The sequence below is a fragment of the Triturus cristatus genome, chromosome 5_1 (genome assembly GCF_964204655.1).
Source record: "Triturus cristatus chromosome 5_1, aTriCri1.1, whole genome shotgun sequence".
Taxonomy (NCBI): Eukaryota; Metazoa; Chordata; class Amphibia; order Caudata; family Salamandridae; genus Triturus; species Triturus cristatus.
Genome location: NC_140587.1, coordinates 449,879,023 through 449,901,889, shown reverse-complemented (window position 1 = coordinate 449,901,889; position 22,867 = coordinate 449,879,023). Strand labels below are relative to the sequence as shown.

General features: G+C 48.7%; 1 protein-coding gene across 1 annotated transcript in view; it reads left to right on the top strand.

Annotated features, from left to right (window-relative positions):
• The window catches only part of TMEM67 (transmembrane protein 67), a 1,162,308-nt gene that overhangs the window by 548,547 nt on the left and 590,894 nt on the right, over window positions 1-22,867 (top strand). The window contains exons 12-13 of the mRNA XM_085605278.1: window positions 244-400; window positions 3,691-3,814. Of these exons, the coding sequence (XP_085461404.1) occupies window positions 244-400; window positions 3,691-3,814 (281 nt within the window). The remainder of the gene's footprint in view (window positions 1-243; window positions 401-3,690; window positions 3,815-22,867) is intronic.

Sequence of the window (22,867 nt, the reverse complement as noted above, 5' to 3'; positions counted from 1 at the left end):
GAGACTGTCAGCGGTGTTTGATGTTTGGCTGATGTGTGGCTGTGATACCTGTGGAAACAATGATGAGAACTATAGCTCTTACATGGTCATGAACGTTCTAAATTGATACTGCAATTGTAGGAAGTCACACTTGTGGTCTGAGCATTCATGAACTAACTACATATTGTTTTAATAGACCAATAATATGTTTGATAAACATTTGGGGTATTAAGTGAAGCATTATTATGTGTATGTTTTTTGTAGTGCACTTTGTCTCTTTCAAAAATCATGTGGGCCTATACTGAACCAGTGTTCTTAGACGTTTACCTTTCCTACCAACGAGGCACGGGACAGCAGGATCTTTGGGCTGTGCCAGTGCTGAACTTAAATCTTCAATACAACAACTTGTTCATCAACCAAGGTGAGATTTTTAAAACAAGTGTTTAATAAGCATTTATGTAACTAAAGTTATATTCGTCTTGTATTATATCAAAGTCTGATATGAACAAGTGTGTCTCAGTCTTACAAGATGGTTAACTGTCACAAAGTAGGCTCATTGAGGAGGTATGCAGGACACAGCTTTGGAATGTTTTCCTTACCCAACCCGTTATTGTTTCCTATAACACCAGGCAAAAATTCTCAAAGGTTTTCAGTTCAGTACTTTCCTTGGTTCACTTTTTCCCACTGATGTTTGTTAACTGGAACGTTGTATTTTCAACTCAGCAACTGAGTACTGTAGCGCTTATCACTGCTCACACTTGAGGTTGTCTTTAACCCTCTGTGGTCTCTGACCATTTGTCTCACAGCTTGATAGTCACTCCTGCTCCCCAACCCATGCTTCCCTCCACAGCAGTTGGGTCCTAGTCACAATTAGTGTCAGAAGGAGTAATATTACAATCCAATAAAGCGGATACTTTTGCATCAATCAATCCATTGCCGTTGCTAGCCTTCTTCACCAGCCCAATAGGTTTGTTATACTGGTTTCTGAAATACTTAGACTCCAAAGTCTATCATCACACAGCCTTCTCTTCCGCATCAGATATTGGAGGCATAAGAAAGTTGTGAAATGCTTTAGTGTCGAGTTGTCCAGAACCCATTGACCAGGCCTCTTCCAAGAACAGGTGACTTTATGAATGATATGAAGTAGTACTCAGAACACTCTGAGCACCTTCCAAAGCTCAAGACTAATCGAGAGATGCAGGCAGTAGCTGAGGAAGGTGTAAATGTCGGGTATGTTGGCCTACATAGCAGGCTTTCTTTTCGATCTCTGGAGTGACAATTATAGGCAAAAGTTGAGGCATGGCCTCCTTTAAATTCTAGATTTTGTTCAGATTTAGCATGTGATATTGCCAGGCCCAGCTGAAGTACTGTCTGCTCAGCCATTGCTGGTTACTTCAGCACCATCATTTCAGGTATTCCCATGCAGAAGGCTCCAGCAGCCCTCTCAAATTAGGAGATGTGCCAGAGAGTCCATCCTTTCAGCCACATCCTCGCATGAGGCTAAGGTTTTCTTATTCAGACACTGACCAGACCACATTGATGCCAGTACTGATGATGCATATAGCAAACAAGCAAATGTCCAAATTGCTGCCCATTGAGATACACATGCTGAAGAATTCAGCTAGGTCCCTGCTCCCCCACACTGTGAAGGCATTTGCTTCACATGAAGCCTGAAGTAATTCACCAGGTACTAGGAGTGTGTCAGAAGCCTCTCACCGAGTTTGCAGTTCCTACAAATCTGGACAAGTAAAAGCTACAGAAGACAAGTTCCATCATAATTTCTAATGGTGATGGTGACCTTGCTGAGACAAGCTAATCCCAGTGGAATCATAGCAAGGTGAAGGTCTACAACAGTGCACAGTTCCCATTGGTATTTTGCCTTCCTGACTGCATATATCTGAGAGGTTTATAGATGCATACTCAATCTTGGCAGGAAAGTGACAAAATTAAAAACAGTTCAGGGTCAGCGACCACACTGACATGATCATGAAAACTGGCTTTTTAATGTATCAGTAGTAGGTCTGAAGTCTTCAGATTCTCTTCCGCATCAGATATTGGAGGCTTAAGAAAGTTTTGAAATGCTTTAGTGTCGAGTTGTCCAGAACCCATTGATCAGTCCTCTTCCAGGAACAGGTGACTTTATGAATGATATGAAGTAGTACTCCGAACACTCTGAGCACCTGCAAGAGCTCAAGACTAATCGAGAGATGCAGGCAGTAGCTGAGGAAGGTGTAAATGTCGGGTATGTTGGCCTACATAGCAGGCTTTCTTTTCGATCTCTTGAGTGACAAATTATAGGCAAAAGTTGAGGCATGGCCTCCTTTAAATTCTAGATTTTGTTCAGATTTAGCATGTGATATTGCCAGGCCCAGCTGAAGTACTGTCAGTTCAGCCATTGCTGGTTGCTTCAGCACCATCATTTCAGGTATTCCCATTCAGAAGGCTCCAGCAGCCCTCTCAAATTAGGAGATGTGCCAGCAAGTCCATCCTTTCATCCACATCCTCGCATGAGGCTAAGGTTTTCTTATTCAGACACTGACCAGACCACATTGATGCCAGTACTGATGATGCATATAGCAAACAAGCAAATGTCCAAATTGCTGCCCATTGAGATACACATGCTGAAGAATTCAGCTAGGTCCCTGCTCCACCACACTGTGAAGGTATTTGCTTCACATGAAGCCTGAAGTAATTCACCAGGTACTAGGAGTGTGTCAGAAGCCTCTCACCGAGTTTGCAGTTCCTACAAATCTGGACAAGTAAAAGCTACAGAAGACAAGTTCCATCATAATTTCTAATGGTGACGGTGACCTTGCTGAGACAAGCTAATCCCAGTGGAATCATAGCAAGGGGAAGGTCTACAACAGTGCACAGTTCCTTCCCATTGGTATTTTGCCTTCCTGTCTGCATATATCTGAGAGGTTTATAGATGCATTCTCAATCTTGGCAGGAAAGTGACAACATTAAAAACAGTTCAGGGTCAGCGACCACACTGACATGATCATGAACACTGGCTTTTTAATGTATCAGTAGTAGGTCCGAAGTCTTCAGATTCACAACAGAAGTCAAGTGTGATAAATTGAGTTATTGGTTGAGGAGGGGCGAGGCCCTTCTCAAGCATCAGCCACAATCCTGTCAGGGTAAACCACAATAATTTACTAAATTAACATGTGCTTAACCCCCTGGCAGCTTGGCACAAAAGCAGTCCGGCTTAATTTAGAGGTAATGTGTAAAGTATTTAGGTACCAGGAAATGTAGGAGGAAAGTTGTTACACGGTTGACACTGGGGTACACAGTTCTGTCTCTGCGATTCTAGTTTTCGGGCAGACTCTATCTTGATAGTTATGATTTCTTGTTGAAAATACAGATAAAGAATGCCTCCTGTCAAGTATATAATGAATGATGTACTAGCAAGTCCAGCTCAGTTGGAGAGCGTAAATATATTTTGAATATTTGGTAAAACTGGATCACAATATTTGTAAAGGAAACTTTATTTAGGTTTCTAATAACAACACCTGTTTAGATTATCAGTGGTCATCAAGTTTTGTTGTTTACTTTTTACCTTTTACATTATCCAGATCTGAAAAGTATATTGGTCCAGCTTGATTAGCAAAGTATTTCTTAGAGAGTAAATACATTTGAGTGCTTTATATGTAGTGTGATATAATGAATAGCTTATCATTTACTTTGTGATGTTTTTTTTCTACTAAGGGAGTAATATTAACAATTGGCTATTGACCCGCCGAATATTGTTGGTAGACACTTTAAGTGGCCGTGAAAATGATTTAGGAAACCAGCCAAGAGTAATACGCATTGCAACTGGAATAACCATTAGGTAAGACTTTGTAGTGTGGTATAGTCGTTTTTTTTCATATTCAGGTACTTTTATTTTTGGTCATTACCTTTTTTTTTTTTTTTAAAGGATGTCATCTGTTGTACGTAGAACATTCCTGTACCTTGGATAAAAAGATTACGTTTTGTAATTTGATGTAGGTATATGTGCTTTCCGGAATTGTATGGCATATTATTTGCCATCTTTCACTAATATGCTTACTTCCCAGCCCGCTACATCACGCCCATAATTATGGGTATAGGTCACCCCCCCTTGCTTGCCCTCTGACGCAGCCACACATCCACTTACCTCTACTATACAAGTCCTTTTTTTCTCTAATTTGTTGAGTAGTTGCATTCTTGGTTCTCTGGATTAGCAGACTTTTTTTGCATGCAGACGTTTTTTGCATTTAATTTTCTTGGCTTCAAATGCCCCCTTTTCCTTTTTGGCTTTCCCATAAGCATATAGAAGCTCTTCCTTGCTTTTTAAAACTCACTTTCTGATATTCCCTTTTGACACCTTGCACTAAGTAAGTCTTTGTTATTTAGGTTTTATTTTAAAGAATGAATGTTTAGTCCAGTCTGCTCTGCCAAAGTAACATTTTCAAGGAACAAATCTCTTGAGAGTTCTTGGACTTTATAGAGAGTATGCAAGAAAGTTAGGAAAACCTTTATTTTGGATGGTTCCCATCCCAAGCGAGCCCTTCTTCATAGATGTTGCTTAGATGTCCATTTTCTATTTCCAAAATGCACTGTCCATCTAGTAGTGAAGCATTGGACCACCCTGAAGTTCTAGTTTTTCCTTGAGAACTTATCTGGCCTGATTTGGGCATCACCACATCAAGTCATCAAGGCTTAACTCTGGAACTTGGCTTTGGGCAAGGCCTAATCTGGCCCTGAGTTGTAGTACCCTGGTCCAACCATTCCTATGTCAACAATAATGATCTTCATTCACAGTCTATTCGAAGTTTCTCTAAAAAACCTAATTGCAAAACAAGTTGCCCTTGGGATTGTTGTCCTGTTATTCTCTCCTCCTCTTGTCCTGGGCAGACATTTCCTCTTCCCAAAGTCATTCCAGTATTTGAGACCCTATTTGATCTCGTAAGCCGGGTCGGCATCCCTGAAGACAGTACAGACTAACATTCTACTGACATAAGTGACCAAAGTCAACCATTTTATGATCTATAAATGAAAAATTCCATCTCTGATTATCATTGAAGAAATAGACAAATGCCCACCCACCAGCCTAGCCCTGAGTATATGTAAAGGATGTCTCTCTCCATTGCCACCCTTGAAAGAGAGGGTACATTTTTTAATACTCTAGAAACACATTTTGTGGTGGAATAACTTTTAGCCACTAGACAAAACCAAACCAGCCCAGCCTTTCCATATGTTGCCTACAGATGTGCAGTAAACTTCAGGTTCAAAATAATGTATTCTCCTCCCAAATCAGAACATTATCAGTATTGTGGTCTTGTTGAGCACCATATGTAGACCACCACCATAATAAAGGTCTTAATGTGTAAAATACTATTCTCAGATGTGGAAATAGTCCTAAGGCTCTTTAGCCACTCTTTCCGCCTGTTTGGCGTTCGGAAAATCTGTAAAAAGTAATCCTAGTTCACAGAAAGATAACACTTTTATGCAATCTTTAGCAACATTGTGCGATAAATTGAACGTCCCTATGCATTGGTACAATCTTCAACGTCAAAAAAGTATCTAATTATATTCGTCATTCCAAATCACACATATATCAATCCATAGCATGGTGAGCACATGACAGTAATCCAATGCATTTCAAACCGCCTGGCCCTTTATCAGGGAATTTCACTTTGAACAAAAATAGCATATGTCTTGGAACAATCAAAACAAAAAAGGCATGTCTAGCACTATGCAAGTACGAATGAGCAAGCAAAGAGACACTGCCATTAACCATAGTCATGATCCAGGGTTGGGGTTGACCCCTCAGTTATATCCTTATTTGTGTTGATACAAATAAATGGTGACACAAGCATGCTGGTGCTAATACACTATATAATTGAAATAGGAGAAATGACTATATCAACAACCATCCTTACCCGAAAACCATGTGGATGTGATAATGAACTGTATTTCAGTGTAACAAACCAGTGGAGTAGTGTGAGTGGAATTAAAAACACTGTGAAGAAAGCCAGACTGTCAATGAGCTAAAGAAACAACAAGAGTGTACGGGACAAATTGAAAAGGTAAAAACCATACAAGAGACCGTAAATCGAATTGCCAAGAAGCCAGAGAAAAGAACAAAGAAGAAAAGTGCAGTGCTAACCCTGAAAGAAAATGTGGACAGTCATGGCTTCACCCACATGCAAACTGACAGAACTCTGTTATTGAGAAAAACAGAAGTACCATGTGAACTGAAGTCAGTGCCAATAATATATCAATCTTAGAATGGAGTGAGATGAAGTGGTAACCACAGAATCACCATTACATTCAGCATCAATGCAACCATGCTTCTCACCCAAATCTAGGAATCTCATCTTAAAGTGAAATGTTCTCAAACATTGCTTCATCCCAGTGCATGTCCAACGTGTCCAAAAAGGTATACTTTAGGATCAGATATACATTGTGTTGGGGTCACTATCTTGAAAAAGGGTAAACATTCATGACTAGAATAAGTCCAACAGAGTTTTGATGACAGTGAAAGCAAAACCGAACTAGAAATATAAAGCAAATAAACAAAATCATAGGATTTACAGTTACCAATTATCCCAAGTGTATGAGAAAACGAGGATCAATCAAATTGAAATACAGGTCTTAACAATATGATATCGCCATGCCATCATATACCAAGGTGATACTTATAATAGGGAATACATTTTCAATATGTAATTTGGCGAATGGTCTGAATGTGGCGCGTGAGTAAAACAAGTTACAAATGTTTCAAAGATCTTAAAATCTTTAGTCGGGTGTTACTAATAATAACTTAGTTGCATTATATACAATTGTTTTTGATTAATCAACTTTGGTACTAGCAAGAATCACTGGGTCCTCTTGGTAAGCAAACAGTGGTTTACCTTTAAATAGATCCCAAAAATATTTTCCTTACTGTAGTATCTCCCAACTTTTGTTAATTATTTTCCTTATGGAGGTACAGACGTGTAGAACTGGGACACTAAACAAAATCTGGTTTGTTTACTTTTTAAAAAATTTTTATTAACAATTCACCTCTTGTGAAACCACTACTGCATTCCACATGCTTTGCATAAGATAGCTTCAGGATAACCCCAAGCACAAAATCTTTCTTTTTGTTCCTCCTGAATGTCCTCATTGTTAATTGTTCAAACAGATTCTTTTTAACTGCTTAAATTGCAAGTATGGCAAATGATTTTTAAAATATTTCATGGGGAAACTACAAAAATGCAAACCATTTTTTCCATTGGTGGATTTCAGGCACGTAATGTAATTCGTTTTATTTATTCATTTATTTACTGAACTCCGTTCGGCCGTATGCCGGAGTTTACTACTCCCCACCCTGCCCCTCCCCCGCACCACTGCCCCGCAGCACTCCCTCGAGGAGCCGCGACTGGTGAATTTTCTAAGAACACTAGTCAAAAACAATATACCTTTACCTGTGACCACGACATCTAGAAATTTATTTTGCAACTTATCAATGTGATGTGTAAATTGAACGACATTGTAAACAGCTAGAAAGAAAATGGTGAGGCAACTACGACACCAGACTGAACTACCTACAAAAGTGCACTCAGACACTATTACCAGCAAATATGAGACACCAAGAAAAAGCACTAGTGGACCGCATCGAAGGACGCTCTAACAGCTGCAGGGAGATTTTCTCAATTGTTAAGGATTTCACCTCCCTCTTACCCACTGTCAACAATATCGCTGCCTCTCAACAACTCTGTAACAACCTATCCAACTTCTTCCACAGCAAAATCGCAAACAGAGTTGCTAACCTACCTTCCCCCAACCGAGACTGCCACCTGACTGAATAGTTAACCCTCACCAGAAACAACACAGCGGCAATCATGCGGACCCCCCCACTCAGGGGCCCCAACAAACCCATGCCCCCACTACAACCTCGGAACATCAGCAATACCCTGCCCCACATCATTCACACCTCCATTACGTCCGCCACGTTTCCGGATGAATGGGATCTTGCAGAAATCAACTCCATTCTCAAGAAGCCCACAGTCTACCCAAATCAACTGAGCAGCTTCTGACCCATCCCCCTGCTGCACTATCCAGCCACAGTGATTGAGGCGGTCATCAGCAGGGAACTCTCAACCCACCTCGAACTTCACCATATTCTAGACAACATTCAATCTGGATTGAGAAAGAACCACAGAGCCGAAACAGCATTCATCATTTTAAAATTTTAGTCATCATGGACCAAGGAGAAGCAGTGGTCCTCATCCTGCTTTACCTCTCCGTGGCATTCGACATGGTCTCTCATAACACCCTCATCCAAAAACTGGCATACAAGGATCTGTTTTCAAAGCGATCTGTTCAGGCTGTCACTCTTCACATCAGAAACCAAGAGATTGATAGGTGGAGTCCCACAGGGATCGTCCCTCAGCCCCACCCTTTTCAGTATATACATGACACCACTTGCCAACATCATTCGATCACAAGACATTACCGTCCTCTCCTACACCAATGACACCCAACTCATCCTCTTCCTGATGGACAAGACAACCACCACCAGGACCAACTTCACCAACTGCATGACTATGGTAGTACACTGGATGCAAACCAACTGCCTGCAGCTCAACTCCGATAAGACAGAAGTACCGGTCTTTGGCAACAAGACCTCCCCTTAGGACTCCACCTGGTGGCCGTCGGAGCTACGACCAAGACCCTCATCCACAGACCATGCCAGAAATCCAGGGCTCATCCCAGACAACAGTCAGCACAGTGTGGATCACCTGTTACCACATCCTACCATGCACAAAAGATATTTAAATGGTTGCCTCAGAAAACCAGAAGGACCGTCACGCAAGCACTCTTCACCTGCAGGCTGGACTACTGTAATACTCTACACCGGAATCTCCAAACAACTCACTGCAAGACTCACACTTGACCTTCCACGCTGCACCCACATCAAACAACACCTCAAGAAGCTTTGCTGGCTCCCAATTGACAAGTGCAGTCAATTTAAACTTCTCCCGAACACATACAAAGCTCTACACAACACAGGACCATACCTGAACAGCTGCATACACTTTCACCAACTCACCAGACACCTACGCTGTGCCTCACTCTCATTCGCACACATTCCCCGCATCAGCAAAAGTAAAACTGGAAGTCGCTTATTCTCCTACATCGCACCCAAGACATGGAGCGACCTCCTTAAACACATCAGAGCCTCCTCCTCACTTTTTGAGTTCTGCAAGAAACTGAAGACCAAGCTCTCCATATAAGCACCTTGGGGACCTAACACCTACACACCTGCTGAAGCGCCTGGATACCCCCTCGGGCCATTAGTGCACTATACAAATCAATATAACATTACTTTACAATGTTGTGATATTTGGTATTGAGGAGTGCAATATTGTCCTCTAACTTTTCATACAATAGCAACCTCTTACCCCATTGGTTGTTGTTAAATTAAATCATTCTCAAATTAAGGCATAAAAATATTGTCATAACTGAGCCTTCCCTGTAAAAGCCATCGATGTATCACTCTTTGCTCACCATAGAAATCCAGTTATCCTTACCATGAGCAGCCGTTTTATCAAGTAGAAATCACTGTTCATTAAAAGAGTGCACCCTCTGTCTGCCAATTGAAAGACTATCTTATTTTAGTTTGCCAACTTCCTCAGTATGTCCCACTCTTTATTGAATAGATTGCTTTGGCTTTTTTTTTCCTTATTTAGGTCATTGTTTGAGGAGTGTTACTCTTGGGTGTGTATTTTTTGTACAAAGGAACATCAATGGAATGGTTGGTACTCTTTAGGGTAGTACAAAAGATATGTAAGCCTTAAATTTTTCAAAACCTTGAACACTGAAATTTACATTTCGAGATGGTGTGTTGTATATGTAGTGAATAATGTGCCTTTGTTTATTGCATCAAGCTGTTTTCTGGTTAGAAAAAGGGAAGAAATGTTAGTCACTAGGTTTTCAGATGACTGTGCAAGCTATTTTTTTCTTTTTCCTTGGCCCCTACTTGTGTTTTGTATGTAGGGGTCTCCGGTGCTTTGTTGGCCGCTCGATTCTCTAATAAAAAAGAGGATACGTAATATAATTGAACACTGTATTTTTAAGTTTGAGATTGTACGAATACACGAGGATGCCCAGTTTATTGCAAAAGATTACATTCGATACACATCTTTCTGGTAAATATGATTGAACTTTATTGATTCAATTAATTAAAAGGGTTACAATAAATAGAGGTTGCGAAATAGGAAAATAAATTACTGAAATTACGATGTTTAAAAACAAAACAATTACATATAGATTAAAATAAATATAGCAAGCAAACCCAGAATTACATTGAGATCAGTCTTTTAATATGAGCATGCCAGCGGATTCAGTATAATGCCTTATGATCGTCCTTGGGAGTGGACAAATTAGTTATGGTCAGCTCAGTCATATTTCTTGTGGCTTTCTAAGATTTCATTTTGTTGGATATTATTTTTATGTATTTTCCAAACCAGACAAGTTCTATTATGTCACTGGTATTAAAACAAAGTAGTAAGGCTATATCTTGTGTGCAGGATGTGATTTCAGTAAGACCTGCCTAGGGCCTTTTTTTAAGTAAGCCTGTATAAGATTTATTTCATATGATTTGCAGATTGGAGCAAAATTTGCCATTTTTAAAATTTTATTAAGTCTACTTCCCTTGATTGCGCCAGAACATATATATATATCTCCACATGTTGCCCTGAATTGAGGACGCGCTCGCAGGCAGGTGGTTCCACTGAATCCTTTATTTAAAACCAGAAAAAACAATCTAATTATTCACTTCGCCTGATGCTTTTCAGAGCCTCCTGCTCCTTAGTCAAAACACAGAACCCACTGGAGGATATGATTGAATGCACTACAAGCTCCAGCATGCATTAGTAATTAGACACACATGTGAAGCCCACTGGAGGGCAGATCAGCATGCATTTGAAAAGCGACGGAGACAGTGCCTCTGTGTAACTCCAGCACGGCCTATGAATAAGGAGCAGGAGGCTCCGAAACGAGTCAGGCGAAGTGAACAATTGGATTGTTTTTTCTGATTTTAAATAAAGGATTCTGGGGAACCATCTGCCTGCGAGTGTGTCCTCAATTCAGAGAAACATGTGGAGACATATTTCACGGCAGCCCAGCCGTGGAGGACTGCACCACCGTCACTAAGGCATGTGGGCACAGAGGCTTGGAATCATGCTGAGCCTCAATGCGGGATGGCAGATTTACAATGTAAAACTAGACTACAATCTCAGGCCCGCCGGAGGGCTTTGAAATTCGAACAAATGACTGGTATAACCCAGAACCCATTGGAGGGTATGATTGAATGCACTACAAGACCCAGCATGCATTAGTAATTGGACACACCTGTGAAGCCCACTGGAGGGCAGATCAGCATTTTGAAAAGCGAGGGAGACAGTGCCTCTGTGTAACTCAAGCACAGCCTCTGAATAAGGAGCAGGAGGCTCCAAAACGCGTCAGACGAAGTGAACAATTGGATTGTTTTTTCTCTGGTTTTAAATAAAGAATTCAGTGGAACCATCTGTCTGCGAGTGCGTCCTCAATTCAGAGCAACATGTGGATATATATATATATATATATATATATATATATCATGTGATCAAGGTCCGTTCGGGACTGAAACGCGTAATGTCTGACATTAAAACGTAAATTCAAGCACACAACTATGGCTCCGTGTCTGCTTTGCTGAAGAAAACTTTTGCAGGAGGCGAGAAGCAGCTGTTTCTGATATATATATATATATATATATATATATATATATATATATATATATATATATATATATATATATATATATATATATATATATATATATATATATTCACTTAAAAAACCATAGGTTTCACACATGTTATAGTTAGCTGGGCATTTCACTCGTGAAAAACCAATGAAATTCCCCCGTTATAGTTAGTGCAGGCAACTATAACTCACGCGACCGCAATCCTCTGCTGATGACGTCAGATATTACATCACTGTATTTATGTTTAAAACGTTTTTATTGAAACAAAACAAACCATGGGGGAGGGGGATAGGAGGTTAGGGTACACTTAATACAATCAAAGAAAAAAGGTGCAACTCAAGAGGGTTAGCGATGGATAGCTCGATGGGCCAGGGGAAAAGCACAATAAATGAAAGGCTAGAAATGCAAACTGTGGAATCCCTGCGTGCATATCCAACACCCCAAATCTGAGCAATGAAAGCCAGCAGCAACTCGACAAAGCACAATCCACCCCCCCATCCCCCATCCCCCCAGTAAAGAAAGGAAGGAAGAAAAAACAATACCCCACCCCGTCCTATGGTCCCGCGTCAGATTAGTCCTCACCAAGAAGCCCCGCCCCCCCCCCCCAGGGAGGCCCCTGTCTCACATGTAATCTAGTCCACCGGGATCACCGGCGGCGTCCGCCTGAGAAGCCTAAGATACCTCGGACAGGTGAGCTCCCGGAATTCGGTGGACAGCAGCGCTAGAAAGGGTTGCCACAGCTCTTCAAATTGGTCTATTTCCCCCGCCACCGTGAGCGACAGCTTCTCCATTCCCAGCACATGCCAAAGCCTATGCAACCAACCCGTGATGGAGGGGACAGTGTCGGTGCGCCAGTGGATAAGGATGTTCTGGACCGCAGACCCCAGCGCAATCGCGATTTGCCTGCCCCTGCGGGACTTCAGTGGGTACATTAGGTCATTGGGGAGGCCCAGCAGGACATACGCCGGGAAGCGCGGCAGCTCTATCCCAAAGTGCTTATCCACCACATCCAAAACTTCCTTCCAGTAAGCGGTCAGCACGGGGCAATCCCAAAGAATGTGTGAGAGGGTACCCTCCTGCCCGCAGCCCCGCCAGCACCCCTTGTCAGTGTGTTTATGCATTTCATACAGTCGCTCCGGGGTGTAATACCAATAAGTGGACACCTTAGTGAAGGTCTCCGTAAGGCCCGTGTGATATGCAGAGTGCCGCGCCCGATACGCAATTTTGTCCCATTCCTTGTGGCTGAGTGTCCTACCCAATTCCCTGTGCCAGCGCTCCCTCCCCGGATTGTAATAGTGAAACGGCGGGGGTTGTAGGTACTTGTACAGATCGGTAATTAGCTTAGCGTTGGAGGTCCGGGTAGCCAGCCACCTCTCATACGGTGTAATTTGACGAGCAGCGGTGTCACGCACCTGGGGCTGGAGGGCCCAATGCCGAACCTGCATGTAGCGCAATCTGTCCAGCTCCGTCAGGCCGAACTCCTGGCGGAGTTGCTGAAACGGAATCACTCCCTCCGGGCCATAGATCTGGAAGAGCGCCCTGCAGCCCGCCTGCACCCAATGGGAGAAAACTCCCGGCTCCATCCCTGGGGAGAAGTCCGGGTTGCCCGCTATGGGTGTGAACGGCGAAGGGAAGGTGGTGAGGCCCCGAGCCTCACAGACTGCGTCCCACACCCGCAGGGGGACCCGCGTAATAAAAGAAGCGTAAAGGTTAGGGGGGCGGTGCGCGCGACGCAAGAATGGAACCTCTTGTAAAGTGCGGCCCGCCACTGCCTGGTCTTGAAAGAGCCAGTGTTTGTCGGACTCCCACCTGCTCCACTCCACCAAATATCGCAGCTGTGCCGCCTGAAAGTACTTACGGAGGTCTGGAATGCCGAGGCCCCCCGCCTCCGGAGCAAGCGTGGAGAGGACCCTCTTCATTCGTGGCTTGCGGCCCTGCCAGACAAAGCGGGAGATGTCAGCCTGCATTTGTCGTATCCAGCCCACCGGGGGCTGGAGAGGGAGGGCCCGGAAAAGATACAGTATCTGGGGCAACACCGTCATCTTAACCGCCGCGATTCGCCCCAACCAGGACAGTAGGCCTTTGCTCCAGCGACCAAGCTCCTCCTTAATCTTCCTGCTGAGGAAGGCATAGTTAGCCGTAACCATCTCCGGTAATGTGGGCGCCAGCAGAATCCCCAGGTATGGCACCGTGGAGGAGGACCACTGCATGGGGAAGAGTCGCTGAAGGTCCCTCCTGGTGTCCGCAGCCAGGGACACGTCTAACGCCACCGACTTGCTCATATTCATTTTGAAGCCGGCCACACAGGCAAAGGGGTCTAGTTCCTGGAGGCAAGCAGGCAGCGACCTCCTAGGGTCGTCCAAGGTCAACAGGACATCGTCCGCGTAGAGACTGACAGTGTGGACATACTGGCCCATCCGGACCCCGACCGCATCCGGGTTATCGCGAATCCTCTGAGCAAACGGCTCCATGTAGAGGGCAAACAAGAGCGGCGAGAGGGGGCAGCCCTGCCTCGTGCCGCGTTCGATGGCAAATCCACCGGAGCTGCACCCGTTGACCCGCACCGACTCTGAAGGATGCTTATAACAGTTGAATACCATGGTGCGGAACTTATCCCCGATTCCCAATTTCTTGAGAACCAGCTCGAGATACGGCCAGTGAACTCTGTCGAAGGCCTTCTCCGCGTCGACGGACAGCAACATCCGCTCCCCCGGGATCCGCGAGGCCTTCTCCAGAACATGCGCCACCCGCTTGGTATTGTCAACCGTCTGTCTCCCGGGTACAAAGCCTGCCTGGTCCGCCTCCACCAATCCGGGGAGATGCGGACCCAGCCTGGACGCTAGAATCCCTGTGTACAACTTGAGGTCGACATTTAAGAGCGAGATGGGTCGATACGAACCGCAGAGGGCCCGGTCCTTCCCAGGTTTCGGAATTACCGCGACCGTCGCCCTCAGGAGATCCGGTGGGATGGCTCCCGATTCGGAAAAGGAATTAAATAGCCGAGTAAGGACAGGGGCCACAGCCGTGCAAAAAGTCTTATAAAACAAAGACGTGTACCCGTCCGGGCCCGGGGCCTTACCATGCTTCAGCCGCGCGATAGCGGAAATCACCTCCTCAACATGGATATCCCGCTCCAGGTGGTCCGCCTGAGCCGGATCCAGCACCGGAAGGGTCACCGACTCCAAGTAGCCTTCGGTGTCCCGTGGCGAGGAGGGCTCCTCTGCATACAGCGCCTCGTAGAAGCCGCGGAAAGATTCCGCTACCACTGAGTCCCCGGAGACTACCACCCCGTCCGCGCCCACCAGTTCCCTCACGACGCCACGCTGCTGCGTGACCCGGAGCCGGTGTGCTAGAAGCTTGCCACATTTGTCCCCCCCAGTGTAGAAGGCATGTTTCAAGCGCAAGGTGGCATACTCCGCCCTATCAAGATCCAATGCCGACAGGAGCTTCCTCGCAGCCTTCAACTGCCTCCACACCCTTGGGGCCCCCGTGCGGCGGTGGACCTGCTCAAGCTCCCGGACCTGAACGGTCAGCTCGTCCCTCTTCCGTTGCCGCTCCCTATTTTCGGCTGCGGAGATAGAGATAAATTCCCCCCGGAGGACTGCCTTCAGTGCCGCCCACTGTGTCGCCTGCGAAGTGTCGGTGTTGCTGTTGTGAGTTAGGTAGTCCTGTATGACCTCCCCAATACGCTGCACGACAGACTTTTTGTGTAAAAGGGTATCCCGGAGGCGCCACACCCCCCGAGAGGGGGAGGCCGCCGGCCACTGGAAAACGCCGGTGACTGGTGAGTGGTCAGACAAGGTCAGGACCCGATGTCCGCCGCCGTGGCAGCGGCATGCATCGGTCCACTCACCAAAAGGTAGTCCAGCCGTGAGTAGGTTCGATGTGCGTGTGAAAAGTAAGAGTAGTCCCTATCCGTGGGGTGCATGGAACGCCAAAGGTCGTGTAAGTCCATTTCCGCAATCCGGGCCTTCACAGCCTGGGACAGTTCCCCCGTCTGCGGGAAGCGCTACGCCGATCTGTCCATCACAGAATCGAAGACAATATTAAGGTCTCCCCCCAAAATGACGTGGCGGTCGGGGGAAGCAGTGACATCCACCAACACGGAGTCTAGGAAACGCTCTTGGTGGTCGTTTGGGCTATAAACGGAGCCGACCGTAAACGCTATGCCCCCTAAGCGCATGCGATACGCAAGAAGCCTCCCCTTCTGTTCAGCACATTTATACAAAACCTCCCCCCTAAAGGAGCTCGCTAGAAGAATGGCTACCCCCGCCGTCTTGTTCGCTGCCGAGGAGAAGAACTGGGTAGGGAACTTAGCAGAGCGCAGCCTATGGCAATCCCGGGACAATAAGTGGGTCTCCTGTAAAAGGCAAATGTCCGCCTGCGTCCCCTCCAGCAAAGATAAGATCGCTCTGCGCTTCACGGGGTTATTCAGACCCTGAACATTAAGGGTCACTACCTTTAGGGCCGACATTCCTCTCGGGGATCGGGAGCGCCGTGCAATGGGCAGGGGATCAGCGGGTGGGGCGCGCGGGGCAGCCGCACAGGACAAGCCATAACATACCAAGCGTGGGCATGGACAACATCGGACGGGACCTCCCCAATCCCAGAACTACCCCTACACCCCCCCAAAACACAACCCTGGCAACTAGCCAAACGCAAACTCAAACACCCCATTGTCCCAGTCAAGCCCCAAAACGGGCAAGTCCGTAGAAGGGAACGAAGTGGACGTCCAGCCACTCACCTCCAGCCGCTCCCCCCCAACCCCCCCGCCCCGCACCCAGCATTTAAAGAAGCTAAAGGCATCTCCCCCCGGAGTGAGTATTAGGCCGTCAAGGCCACGCCGGTGGAGCCGGCCGAGTCCCTGGCCGCCGCCCTCAAAGCGTCGGCCATGTCCGCCCTGATGGTAGGGGAATCAGGACGCCCTGCACTGGCCGCTGATCGTCGCCTCGCCGACCTCCGCCGGCTCCGTCTCTCCGAGGCCCTCCACGACGGTGTAGCTCCTTCCTCCTCCGCCGCCGTAAGCCCCAAGACTCCACAAATGTCCTGCAAGGAGCGTAGCTGGTGTAGCACCCCGTTCCATCGAAAGATCAGGCGGAAGGGATGACCCCAAGAGTACGGCGTCTCGTGTTCTCGCAAAAAGTCAGTGGCAATCCTGAAGGACCTGCGTTTCTGCAGCGTGATGGCGGAGAGGTCCTGGTAAAGCGCCACCGGCCGTTCCCGGAAAGTCAGGGGCTGTTTCCTGCGGGCCTCAGTCATGATGCGTTCCTTCAGCGGGAAATCGGGCAGGAAGGCCAGAATGTCCGGTGGAGGTGCCGATGATTGGCGCTGCCGGCCAACCCTATGTGCCCTATCAATGCGAATGGGGAAGTCCGCAGCTTCCCCCAGGATCTCTCGGAACAGGTCCCGCAGGTACCTCCCCAGATCGGACCCCTCGTCTGCAGTCGGCACACCACGCACTCGAATGTTGTTCCTCCGTGATCTGTTCTCAAGGTCCTCAGAGTGGGCCTGGAGCTCAACACACTGCTCCCGGAGGCGGAGAACGTCCTGTTGAAGGTGGACTATCTCCTCCTCCCGGCGTTGGGCCTCCGTCTCCACCGTTTCAACGCGCTCGCCAAGGCCCTCCACTTCCCTGCGCACTTCCCGGACCTCGCTGGCCACCTCCCGCTTCAGTGTCTGGAAGTCCTCCCTGAGGGAGCTAAACAGTTCCTCCATAAAGGTCCTCGTGACGGGTGGTTCCCCCCCAGTCACGTCCGCCGAGGCCTGGGAGGTCCCCGGCGAAGGCTGTGTTCTGTCCCGCAGTTGCTGGGCCCTGCCAAGCATGTCCGGCAGGGTGCGGTCCCCCTTCTTCGAGCCTCCTCTTCCAGACATTGCAAGCACTACGGTCGGGCACTGGTCCAGCCGCCCCAGGGATGCCCAGCTGCTGGCAAGCACTCGACGTGGGTGTCCCCCCACAAGCAGGGTCGCTGCGTCACAGGTGACAAAATGGCGGTCCAGCCCGGTCACCGCCAGCCGCGGGTGCCCATCCGAGACAGGAATGGAAGCTACAGTGGGGGGCTCCTCATCAGCACATCCCCCAAAAAGTCAACCCGGCAGCAGCGGCGGTCACATACATCCGCCAGCAAGGGCTCCGGCGAAGGCCAACACCACTGATCCCACGGGGACAAGATGGCGGCAGGGCGAGGCAGGGCAGAGCGACCAGGCCCGACGACACCACCGGGGCCCCCAAAACGCACAGCAATCAAATAGGTTCCACCGCCGGTTTCAGTCTGTCACACGCAGGGGCCCAGATGGTCCGACCCCAACAGAGAGTCCGCCGTACTTCGGCCAAGGGACAGGGGCCTACACCGTGCGAAGTGTCGCCGACACAGGTCCGAGTGCCAAAGCACCCGTCCTAAGTCTTCCACACCGTCGGGTCCCCTCCCGCAGGGCTCCTTCACCCTCCGTCGAGCGACGGGCCAGATTCCCTCCAGATCGCAACTTTCAGCACCAGGCCCAGCCGAGGCGCCCGGACAGCACTCCGATGCGCTCCGCCTCTCAGGCCCTCCTTCGCTCCTCGAGCTCGATCGGACTTGTTGGGGGCTTCCCCCGAGGCGATCAGAACCAAAACGGCAACAACGTGCGCACCAGGTGCTCCGCCACGCTCCTCTTCCACGCTGAGCCACAGCGGGGGGAGAAAAGCATAAGAAAAGGGCTCAAGCTTGGCCGGGCCGGAGGAGCTACGGGAGGAAGCGTCCGCTCACCCCGCCATCTTGGCCACGCCCCCACATCACTGTATTTAGACACTTATTTACCCATGTCTTCTTCCATTAATTTTTAGCTATACATATATTACAAATATTTTTATTTCAGAAAAACACATATGTCATCAGTGATGTAATATCTGACGTCATCAGCAGAGGACTGCGGTCGCGTGAGTTATAGTTGCCTGCACTAACTATAACGGGGGAATTTCATTGGTTTTTCACGAGTGAAATGTCCAGCTAACTATAACATGTGTGAAACCTATGGTTTTTTAAGTGAATTTGCAAGGTTTTTTAAATGCTAATTCCTAACTATAACGTGTGTGAAACCTATGGTTTTTTCAGTGAATTTGTACGGTTTTTTAAATGCTAAGTTATGTATTTATTTATTTTTTAAGGTTTTTCACCGTGCGCGTACCGTGCGCGCGCTGTGGGCGCTCGGTGCGCTTCGCGCACCGAGCACCCACGTTATGTAATTCGCGGAATTTTTCCGTTTCTACCGTGCAAATACGCTACGCGCACTCCGCGATTTTTCATAAAAAATTTAAAATACATTTTTGCCCTTGGGGGTCCTTCTGGGACACTATGACCAAGGCTAGGGGGTCAGGAATTGTCCAGCCTGCCCCCTTTACACGTTATCCACCTTTGTTTTTCACCCCCTCAGACTGCGAGAGACAAAATGGCGGCCGACACTTCCTGGTTTCGACCGATTCGAATGTTTACTAAGATCTAACAACCAATCAGAATCGCGCTCGGGCACGGCGGCGTGCGCGTACGGTAAGCTTACGGTACGCGCTCGGAGCGCGCCTATAGATATATATATTGATTTAAATGCTATTTTCTCAGGAAATACTGAACAGATTTACACGAGACCTTCAAAAGGCACATCCCTGACCTGAGGGCTACCTCTCTGCCAAATTTCAAGTAATTCTGTTCAGCCGTTCGGGCTGTAGCTCGGACTAAAGGTCCTATGGAAAAATGCATGGGGAAAACGCGTTTTGGGACCCCCCCTTTTTCTCAGCCCCCGCTTGATGAATCCCCCCCGAGACTTTCATGGAAGGAGCGGAGCGGAGCGCCCCACCTATTTTGAGAATTCCGCGAGGATTCGTCAATCGGCGCCAAAGTTATTCAAAATAGAATGTTGCGGATTTCCTATGGAAACACGGTCCTAACTATAACTATCTACTGGCGACCGCCAGTAGATAATATATATATATATATCCACAACGAACTCCACAGCAACGAAGAGACCACACAGGAAATCCGATGGAAGCTGTTTTTTTTTTTTTTTTTTTTTTTTTTGAAACCGTTTATTTCAATCTCAAGTATATACAAGTATGGGCCTACAACCTTCCGGCCGGCCGCTATAGTGACAGGAGCACCTGACGAACTTACAAAAGGGCACTTGGCGTTACAAAGAAGCAAATCAGGAGACATCAACGACGTAAGCCACATGACTCTAAGCCCACAATACGGTTTCATTTTATACACACGTAACAACATAGAAAAACACACCCGCAAGGCAACCCGCAATTGAAGGTAACACACGTGCTCCTCGAATAAGGGACCCCGACCATCCACAGGAATCTGAAGAGGGGGAAGGGAAACAAGTCCAGGACTGGGGGAACTCTGTGCCCAGGGCTGGGGGAGGGGGTCAACTAGGGGGACGGAGCCGGTGAGGCAGCAGGCAGCAGTGGTGGCTCGCAAATACCCCCGCGGTAGGCGTTCCAGGGGCCCCATATTTTCACCCACGCCCCAGGCTTGCCCCTCGCCACATACACCACCTTTTCTCGGAACATGCACCAATCCATATGTTCTTTCCAGGCCGACACCGCCGGGGGCCGCTGGGATCCCCACAGTTGAGCGATGTCACGCTTAGCTATCATATATCCCAGAGTCACCCATCGCGTCTGCGGAACCGAGTAATCAGTTGGTTCCCACACATTCAGCAAGCATCTCCTCGCTTCAGGCAACAGTGCGACATGCGTAACCAGACGCAGGACCTCATGCACACCACGCCAGAATCGCTCCACTTTCGGGCACTCCCACAAAATATGCAAAAAAGTCGCCAAAGCACCACACCCACGCTTACACAACCCATCCTCAGCATAACCCATACGCAGAAGCCTTGGCCCCGTCATGTAAACCCGGTGGAGTATCTTAAGCTGGACGAAGCGAAGGCGAGCCGGTATGGCCACCTCCTTCGGAGAGGCCACCGCGGAAATCCAGTCCTCGTCGTCCAACTCCAGCCCATCGGCAACCCAAGCCTCACGGAGGCCGGTCAGCAGGCCCGAGCGGTCATTAATCAATTTTTTGTAAATGAGGGAGATCGTGCTATCCGGAACGTGGCCATCCAGCACTCTATCCTCCAGGGGGTAAGACTCCGGGATGGAGGCGACGTCTGGGAAGACGGAGCCCAGCGCATGACGGACCTGCAAGTACCGAAAGTATTCACTGCCCTGCAGCTGAAACTCCGTCTGCAGCGTCTCGAATGTTTTAAATCCCCCTCTCGTCCAGAGGTCCCCCACTTTACTGATGCCAATCGTGTCCCACTTCTCGAAGCCCTTCGAGGTCCACAGGGAGCCCAACCGCTGAAGCGCATACAACGGCGACGCCCGGGTCAAACGGTCCTTCCACCCCATAGCTGCATTGGCCGCGTGCCACACCCGTACCATGACACGCGTGGGCCCCGTCAAGCGGGGATCCGGCGCGCCAGAGTAGAGTGCTCGATTGTAGTCGCCACCGGGCAGGAGCATCTTGTCCATTTCAAATGCCGGGTTCAAGGCGGGCCCATAGAGGCCGTGATTAATTGCAGCTAGCTGGGAGGCCCAGTAATACCGCTTAATGTCCGGGAGGGCAATCCCCCCGTCATACCACGGGAGCGTCAACTTCGCCAGAGCTATACGCGGCCTCCCGTCCCAGAACAGGCGGCGCTGTAGACTCTCCACCTCACGGAAGTAGCGCGCCGGGACTAGGTCCATAGTGTTCTGGAGAGCGTACAGGAAGCGCGGCAACGACATCATCTTAAACAATGCCGCCCGGCCGAGCGGCGAAAGCGGCAGGTGCCGCCAGCACGCGACGTCCTCCTTCAAGCGTTGGAGGGGGGGAAGCAAGTTTCGCTCGTAGCGGGCCGCCGGGTCCAGCGTGATATAGACACCCAGGTACCGAAACCCCTGCGAGGCAATCTGGATCGGACATCCCCGCGGGAGGACGGGAGCCTCCCCGGAAAGCACATAAACACATGATTTAGCCCAGTTGATGACAAGGCCTGAGTTACGGCCAAAGGAGCGCAGGACATCAACCAGGACAATCAGTGATTTGCGCGGGGAGGCTAGGTACAAAAGGATATCGTCAGCGTAGAGGGACACGCGGTCCTCGTACTCGGGGGTCCAACGGAGACCACGGATGGAAGGGTGCCACCGCAGCCACTCCGCCAGGGGTTCCAAGGCCAATGCAAACAGGAGCGGCGACAAGGGGCAACCCTGTCGCGTGCCCCGTCCCAGCGCGAACGGGGCCGAGACTCGCCCATTCACTACCACCTGCGCTAACGGGCCCGAGTACAACAATTTGACCCAGCTGATGAATCCCGGTCCAAAACCAAACTTCGCCAGCATCGCCCAAATGTATGGCCATTCGAGCGTGTCAAACGCCATGGTGGCGTCTAAGGACGCCAAGATGGCCGGCTCCCGCACAAACGGAACACGCGCGAGCACCCCGTGCAAGCGCCGCAGATTGAGGGCCGTGTTGCGATGGGGGATAAAGCCAGACTGGTCTTGGTGGACCAAATCGCCCACCACGCCGACCAGCCGGTTGGCAAGCACCTTGGCAAGGATTTTGGGCTCCGCATTCAAGAGCGAGATAGGCCGATAGGAGGTAACCCGGTCTCGGGGTTTCCCCTCCTTGTGGATCACCACGATTGCAGCCAGCCGTTGGTCCGGCGGGAGGGAGCCCCGCGAGTGGGCCTCAAGGAACATCGCGCGGAGGTGGGGTGCCAGTACGTCCGGTCGCAGCTTATACAACTCGATAGGGATGCCGTTCGGGCCCATGGCCTTGCCAGATGCAACCGAGCGTATAGCGAGGGCAATTTCGTCCGAGGTAGGAGCAGCATCCAACGACTCCCTGTCCTCCACCGAAAGGGAGGGCAGCGCGATATCTCGAAGCAGGGCCTGAGAATCCGCCTCCGAGCAGGGAGAGACCGGGGAATACACCTCGCGGAAATAATCCGCGAAGCAAGAGACAATGTCTTCTGGCTCGGTGACACGTACACCATCCATCCTCTCAATCAGCGGAACCACACGACTCGCTCTCTCCTTTTTATCCAACCACGCAATCAATTTACCAGCCTTATCACCCACATCATACAGTCGCCCCTGTTGCTCTC